General features: G+C 34.7%; 1 protein-coding gene across 1 annotated transcript; it reads right to left on the bottom strand.

Moving 5' to 3' along the window:
* Positions 1-924: 924 nt before the first annotated feature.
* On the bottom strand, positions 925-6,362 carry LOC107789884 (uncharacterized). Its single transcript, XM_016611757.2, has 5 exons — positions 6,141-6,362; positions 5,906-6,018; positions 5,109-5,655; positions 3,763-3,890; positions 925-1,609 (listed from the first exon to the last, which is right to left on the bottom strand). The coding sequence occupies exons 2-5, from the start codon at positions 5,987-5,989 to the stop codon at positions 1,181-1,183; spliced, it is 1,188 nt and encodes a 395-aa protein (XP_016467243.1). The 5' UTR covers positions 5,990-6,018; positions 6,141-6,362; the 3' UTR covers positions 925-1,180.
* Between the last annotated feature and the right edge of the window lie 2,431 nt (positions 6,363-8,793).

The following is an 8,793-nucleotide window of genomic DNA, read 5'->3' as shown; positions in this document are numbered from 1 at the left end:
AATATTATTTGTAATGTATAGACACACACATCTACAGTAATTTTGATGGTATTCTACGTATCCGTCTTAACTTTAAATCATGAGATCGACTCTTTGATATTACATAGAAAGTAATACACTTATGACATGGTGTTGCTTAGAGGTGTTCATAAAAAAACGAAAAATTGAACCAAACTGAAACCGAACCAAACTAACGTAAAAAACCAATACCGATTTGGTTTGATTTTGGTTTTGAATTTTAAAAACCTATATATTATGGTACATGTATTAATCTAGCTCTTTGCTATTATAATAATTTAGTTCTTTACCTTTATATTGTAGTTTGATTGATAGTTTTATTTTTGCTAAGTACAAGAATCTATTTCATGTTACATATAATTTATTTTTAATTAAGTCCTTAAATTATTCATCACTATTTGATTTAATTATCATCAATATATCTTGGTAAATAATAGATTTCTTAAAGAGTAATTGGTTTGATAGTATTACATTAAAAATGTGTTTGGTAGTATATGTCTCATATTTAATAAAAAATCGATAAATAGCCAAAAAAAACCCGACAAAACCGATGAATCTATAAAAAAATTGACTTAATTAGTTTGATTCGGTTTCAATATTTGAAAAATCAACTTACTTGATTTGGTTTCTTTTTAGGGAAAAACCGATCCAAACGAACCATGAACACGCTCTATGCACAAATTAAAGATGAAAGTAGTCATATGAGAGAACTAAATATTCCAAACCAGGAAACCTTAAGAAGGTAGGCCCATATTGGCATTGGATTCAACATGTATGACCCAATGATGGTTTCACATCCATCTTTTCAAAAGCCCAAAAACATAGGCCCATATCAAAATGTATTTACTTTCTATTATACCAATGCTTTGGACTTCTATAGACCCATAAAAGCAAAAGTATCCTGAGTTGGAAGGGCAAAGGCAGAAAGAAATCTAAGCTAAAGTGTGTTGCTCATCAAGTCCAAGTATGGTTAATGTATCAATACATGAGACTTCTCTCTTCCAAAAGATAATGAAAAGAAATAGTCCAAGGGGAAAGCCCGACAGCAAAGATGTCGCAATTTGAATCGTAGTGTCACAACTTGTTGCCTCGTCGCTACTACTGCACAATTAAGTCATTCATATTCTTTCTAATTATCATGTGGCAAAAACAAAAAATAGAGCTAGTCTTTCCAGCTTTCCTTACTAGACCGTCGTGAGGTAATGCTTTTAGACGAGAAGGAAGGAGTGACTGGCACGGATGGTGCTTTGGGCGCCTCCTCGTCATCCCAATCGTCATCCCAGCTATTGTCCCATCCATCAGTTGAGAGTGTCTCCGTCTTTCTGCCACTGGAAACTGGTAAATCCATGTCCAACTTTTGATACTTGTGGCCGCTACTTACTAGAAGCCTCCGTTTAAAGTACATCAAGACTGTGGCCACTAATGCAATAGCAGCCAAACACATTATTGCAAAAGATAGGAAACCATACTTGAATTGAGATGTTTTATCAGCATTGTCAATCAGACCCCTGAAATCAAGAGTGCATTGGCCATCCCCGGCCTTTAGAATGATATTGTTGTCATTTCCTGCATTCCTTATAGAAACCTTCATCTGCATGTGGAGAAAGTACCTCGGTTACATGTCAAATGGATAGGGAAAAATCCAGTTTAGATAAATGTATATATTGTCAAAATATGCTTTGCCAGGATGTTTCTCAATTCACAATAAAATTTCCCGAAGACTAATTTAAAGTACTAAACCCCAACATGGCCACTAGCAGGGGCGTACGCAACATTTTTGATAAGCGATGTCAAAATTTGAAAAAATAAATGAATTGAATAAATCACTATAATGAAAAGCGGTGTCATTTTTTATATTTATACCTAATATTTTCATTTTGTATATCATCTATAAAAAAAAAAAGGGCAGCCTGGTACACTAAGCTCCCGCTATGCGCGGGGTCCGGGGAAGGGCCGGACCACAAGGGTCTATCGTACGCAGCCTTACCCTGTATTTCTGCAAGAGGCTGAAGGTGTCATGTATGTATATATATCATCTATATATACATATTTAATAAAAATTTCGATGAAGCGGTGTCACGTGACACCGCTTGCCTGAAGGTGTATCTGCCGATGGCCACTAGACTAAAGCTGTAGACAACATTCAAACAATTCTAGTTCTAGTAATTAACTACATAAGCACTAAATATAAGAATATGAATCTTCTGGACGCCTTCAAGCTTTTTGCAGGTACCAAATACGGCCTATTGATTCACATTGAAACAGGAGATACCCATGTGACATGGATAGAGGCCGCATGTGCACACACTTAATAGAGTTCTACCTCTGAAAATGAAAACTTCAAAGTAATCCGGAACAGAAGTAATTCCACAAGACATGTTTCATCACAAAGTAGTTATGATGATTCAGTCAATTATCCTCTTACTATTTAAGTCATGTATATGATGAATACCATATTTCCGCATCTGGACTTATTACGTTCATGTAATTCAAATTGCCTCACACACACAAGTTGTTCCCTGTTAACAAGGTGCTGATCTACCTAACCTCTTTAAGATGCACAATTTCCTAATTTAGTAACCCTTCACCATTTCTCTGATCAGCGGATCAGTCTTCATAGTTTGCCCTTTTTGCAACGAAGTGGTAGCAAACTACATCATTATGCCGTTTCAGTGGCAGTATTTCAGCAGAAGTCAGCAAGCTTGCCAGTAAGACAGCCCCTTGCACATACTCTTAAATTACCCCTGGCAGCAGAAGCCACAACCACTCCAGGATTTCTACATCAATATCTAAATTTGATATACCAAAGAAACAATCACTGACTAAATGTATTTGTTACAGCTTACACGGCAAATGATATAGCTGTCTTCAACGAGATGTAAACCCAAACAAAGATTGCTAGCATCATAAGTATGTTAAAGCTGAAGTGTCAAAACTCACAATAGCACCAAAAGTATGTTAAAGCTTGAAGTGTCAAAAATCACAAGTTGTATTTACCTAAGAACTTAGATTAAACATAAAAGGTCTCTAATATATCTTCTTTTTTTATCGGTTAAAAGGTCTCTAATATATCAGAGGCATACTATCTCAAAATTGCAAACAGTACCACGATAACTTGGAAATGACTAATTTTGAACCATCACCAGATATAGTTTCTGGGAGCTTTACTTGGTTAACAAAAAGAACATCATAACATACATAATTGACCAAGGTGCTCAATTTGCCTAATCGGCCAGAAAGGGGGAGGGGTGCTCCACTGTAGTTGTAGTTAAGTTCTGGTGTTATCATATTTTCTACTTTAACGAAAAGAGAGCATTTGATGGAAGGGGTGATCCAGAGCTACATTGCTTCCACATATTATTTTGAGAGGAAAGGGGCAAAGATCCAATCATATTTGCTCCTCTGATTAGAGTTTTCATCAGAGTAGAAGTGTTCTGTAATGATGAAAGTGGTAATTCTTTTCATATCAGAACACCTGTTTCCTCACATAGGTCTACATTTCTTCCGAAGGAAGCTAGATAAAGCAAGAAATAAATTAAAGAATAAAATGGGATGGTTATACTGTAGGTGGATCCATCTAGAGAACATCAGTAATGGGAAAATAATATTTTCGAAAATCTTTTATGCTGTTGGAGCATTTAAACTTAATGGATAAGCACGTAAAGTTGTCTACATTCAAGGTCGCCACCCACTATCAAGAGCTGTTTCATAATGCTTTAAGTAATGCTAGTGAAGTATTCTTACCCTCTGATTTTCCTTTCCTTGCAGTTCAATCTTCTCTTTCTCCAGTTGTACAAACTCAGGAGCCTTAATCAAAATATTGACAGTTCCTTTTCCATTGTTTTGAACCAAAAGTGAAAGGTCTGGAGATTCTGGAAAAGGAAAGGAACAGGTCATACTACAGTTACTCAAACAGCAACGGCATGACATAAGATACAATTGAGTCTATTCATTTAATCAGAGAGACACTTCTATCTATAGAGTATCCTACTTATGAGTTTCTTTATAATATAATATAAGAGCATGCTTTGAGCTATTTGATGCAGACATGTATCACGGCCACACATCAAACGGATGAAACTACATGAGCTGATGCAGTGATTTGATTTCCACAGTATAAAAAAAATATTGATGCATAAAGTCAACTTATCTCCACCTATTTTTACAAAAGTTCTCATTGCCATCCCACCTTTTATTTTTGGTAGAAGCAAGGAGAGAAGGAGTAACACATATAAGTAGGACAGGGGCTAGTTATCATTTTGACTGTTTGTTTAGGGATAGAGGAAGAAAGCAGTGACTTGGGTGAGCTTGCTTTTTGAGACATGGTTGATCGATCGATGAAAGTCCACTTAGTTTTTGGCGTTTCATTATAACTCCCATTCATCAAAGTTTGTTGTAAAGCTAGATAAGAAGCTAAAATTGTAAACCTGTCCAAAACTGCTTATAGAGTATATCAATGGCGCAGTCTATGTGAACTTGTGAAGTAACCAGCAAAGATCTGTCTTAGCTATATGATCCCTAAACTTTGCTGCTGAAACGGGACTTGTACAACAACCAGTCGTACAGACTAACAACAGCAGAACAAGGGCATTATCTTTTGGAAGAGGAAGGAGGACAAATTACTCAACAATAGTACTATAGTTCTAAGGAGGATATAATACTATAGTTTTCTATCTGAAGATTGTTTCTCCAGAAAGTGCATTAAGGAAATAAAGGTATGGAGGCAGCTTAACTAGAGGAAATTTCAAAAAGATACACGAAGAAGTAAATAAAATGTTCAATACCAATTCAACATAAGAACTACGAAGGACTGCATTCCGTAAATAAGAGCTTTCTAATATCTCTGTCATTTAGGGAGCATGTTTCAAAATCATCTTCTTTCTAAAATTTATAAGAATCTCCAGATGCAAGTTTAAATTTTAATGACAGATAAAAGGATACCGTTGAATTAATTAATTAGATAAAGGAAAGTATACCAAAAGCATGCATTACCATACTACAGACAACTGCAACTTCTTTGTTAACATTAATATAAAAGGAAGCAACTAATAAAAGCTGTCTATAAATAGAGAATGTGAACAAAAACATACCATTGCCCGGAACTCTAAGACATGCAACCACTGCTTTTTCCTCTATCGTGCAACTATAAGATGAATCGCATTCTTCACCATGGAAACTCTCCTTTCTTGTAGGCAAAATCTCCTCTCTCGACTGAATTCCATCCGGCAGAATCTTTTCCATCTCACCCTGCTTCTCGGAACTAATATCTTTTGCTTTGTCTTGCTGTTCAGCTTCTTTCGTCTCCTCCTTCCTGTCATCTCTCTTAGAACCACTATCAATTCTTTTCTTTTCCACCTCAGCTTCTTTCAACCCTTCTCTGTCGTCACCCTTTTTCGCACTACTATCATTGGACTTGTTTTGATCCCCAACATCTGTCAACCCACCAATAATGCCACTACCATTATTCACTTTCCTTAGGTCCCCATCTTCCTTTAACTTCATTTGGTTACTCGAACTATCGTTATCCAAATGACCATCCTTTTTTCTATTCATATTTATCAGGTCTAAATTCTCATTCACACTGCTATTACTACTCAAAATTCCTGCATCCGCACCCGCCTTTTCAGCTCCATTGGTCTAACATCCAAATTGATAATCAATAAGAAACTTAATTCTAGTATATCACATTACTTCACAGTTAAGTAGCATCAACTTAGAATCTTGAAACTTTACAAAAAAAAAAAAAAAGGTTGGGTGGGTGGGTGGGGTGGGGGTGTTACACCCCAGATTGGATTTTGAAGCAATGAAATCAAATGGGGTTTGCTTTAAACATTAATTTAAAAACTTAAACACAAAAAAAAAAATCAATTCTTTTTCAAGCTATTACCTCTAAATCAGCAGCAGTAGCAGCAGCATAAGCAAAGAGTAAAGCCATAAACAGAATCAGCGGACAAGTATACAATATATGCATCTTTTTAGAGAGCAAAAAGCTCCTTCTGACTACAAAAGAAAAAAGAAAAAAAAAGTTGAATTAGTACTATACAAGCATCAAGTATCTTAAGTTATAACAATATGATTTGTATATTTGAAACTTGTTAAATAGCAGAATAAAAAGGACTTACCTTTATGATTAGAAACTATATTTGTGCATTCAAACTGACTTAGCCATATGAGAAGAGAAAATCTAGGGTTTTAATCATAGCATAGTAGCAAATTAACGATTTTCTCTGAAGAAAAATGCAACTTGCTAAGGAGCAGTTAGGATGGTCAGTGTGTAGCTTGAAATCTTGAATTGTTTGCACTTACTATTTTGACCTGTTAATGTTTGAAAAAAACTTTGCTTTGGTTGGAAAAAGATATACTCCGTATTTAGGTCAAAAGCAGATCAATTTGATTATCGAGTCCAAATTGGTTTATTTGAAATTTAAGAATTTTCTTTGGCCGTGCAAGGTAAATAGGGAAAGAATGAGAAAGGAAAATAATGAATGTTAGGAGAAAAACTTAGGCAGATAATGAATTAAAATAAATTGGTCTAGTGTCGCATAAAGCTTATTAAAAGATTCAGAAATTTAATTTATTTTGAAAGCTCGAACTTGAAAACTTTATTAAGAATATATCGATTCAATCTATCCCACCATATTGATAATTCCTCGATTTTATTTATTATTGTGGTTGATATTTTTCCATTCTTCTATTAAGACGAGTATAAAGTGACTCAACACATTCGAAAAGATCATTAATTATTATAAAAAGTAATTATATATATATGCACATGCCAAAAGCAAAAGATATCCTGTCATATTGATAAACTGAGTTGATCATATGCCACACAAACATGTCACCATTATTTTGGAGCTCAATGTTCACTTTGAACAACAAGTTTAGAATAACCTTTAGGTTTTTTTTTTTTTTTTTTTTTGGATTCCTAAATCCTTTGACTCCCCTTTGTAGGAGTTTCTTTAGTGACTCGAACCCATACCCTAGAGTAGGTGGGGGTGCTGACCATCAGATCTTATCACCCTTTAGCTTCTTAAAGAGGCCTACTACACAATTAAACTTCACACATAGAAGTCTGCTTTTACTATTCTAAGTTGGGTGTTTCTGTTTTGGGGCTCGTCAATTCGTAAATTATGTTGTGAAGCCCAATTTGGGAGTAAGGCACTCCTAACCAGAATCAGCTTCATTTCACAGGCTCGAATATGAAACTTCTAATTAAGAATGAAAAAGTATTTATCAACTCATCAAGATTTTTGGTTGTATATGTCGGCCAATCCTATGTAAAAGGGCCTCTAAATGAAGCCCATTTATGTTGTCTCAATTTGAGCTATTCCACTATTGAATGACTTGAGGGCCGTTTTATTAAGGATCAATACTTGCTAATACCGAACTTAGTTTATCAAGTAATTTATGTTCAGACACAACATTAACTTTTACATATTCTTTTTCAACTTTACTTCAAATATTATCTTTATCAACCACAACTCAAATATTGTTTCCCCCTCTAAATCACTGAATTATATTTTCATAGAAAAGTTAAAAAAAAAATCGCCTGCAATTATGACTGAATGTTAGTAATTATAAAATGGTTTTTGATCAGTATGGTTTCATAATTACCTCAGAAAGAAATCTAAAGGGTGATATACAGAGATAGACGTAATTAGATCCCTAATTACAAGAAAAACAGTACTACTCACTTTCAAAACATAGTAATAAAACCTTCACATAATATATACAACTTCCAACAAAATATGAATGTGTGACTTATTGGTATTTTGTTAAAGCCCAATGAGAATTACACATGGGCCAAGTATTTTGTAGGCTCTCTTCTTGATGAATTGTTATACAAATAGCCGGCTAGATTTAATATTTACTTTTCTAGCTAGTATACATAGATTATACACAGTTATACATATATTAAATATAAATTATGCATATACTACATCACAGTGTCAAATCAGCTAAACACTCAGGGCCGTTTGGTTGAGAATAAGTGATCCAACACATTTTAGAGGATCTTTCCATTAAGTATATAAAAAGTAATGGCGAAAAACATAAACTGGCCCTTTAAGCTGTCCTCAAACACCACACAAATACCTCAACTGACTCCTTTATCGTTTTACACCTCTTCTCAACTGAAGTAGACTTATGGACACTCGAGTCCAACACATTACAAGTGTGAAATACAATTGCACTGACACACAAAATGAACGAATTATGGAATGCCATATGTATTCTAGCTAGTATATATAGATTATACAGTTATACATATATTAAACATAAATTATGCATATACTACATCACAATATCAAATCAGCTAAACACTCAGGGGCCGTTTGGTTGAGAATAAGTGATCCAACACATTTCAGAGGATCTTTCCATTAAGTATATAAAAAGTAATGGCGAAAAACATAAACTGGCCCTTTAAGCTGTCCTCAAACACCACACTAACACCTCAACTGACTCCTTTATCGTTTTACACCTCTTCTCAACTGAAGTAGACTTATGGACACTCAAGTCCAACACATTACAAGTGTGAAATACAATTGCACTGACACACAAAATGAACGAATTATGGAATGCCACATGTATTTTAGAAAAGACAAAAAAAAATAGAAAAAGTAGCAAATCGTCCTTTCTTCTTCTTTGAAGCTTTCCCAAACCCTTCCTCTTCCTCTATGAGTCCGGAACCAAAGTGTGGTTCTTCTGGACTCAAGCAACATAAATAGGTTAAAAACAAAATTAGGTACCATTTTATATATAGCGCGGTTATTCACC

This window comes from Nicotiana tabacum, chromosome 23, assembly GCF_000715075.1.
Source record: "Nicotiana tabacum cultivar K326 chromosome 23, ASM71507v2, whole genome shotgun sequence".
Classification (NCBI taxonomy): domain Eukaryota; kingdom Viridiplantae; phylum Streptophyta; class Magnoliopsida; order Solanales; family Solanaceae; genus Nicotiana; species Nicotiana tabacum.
This window is presented reverse-complemented; position numbering and strand designations above follow the sequence as displayed.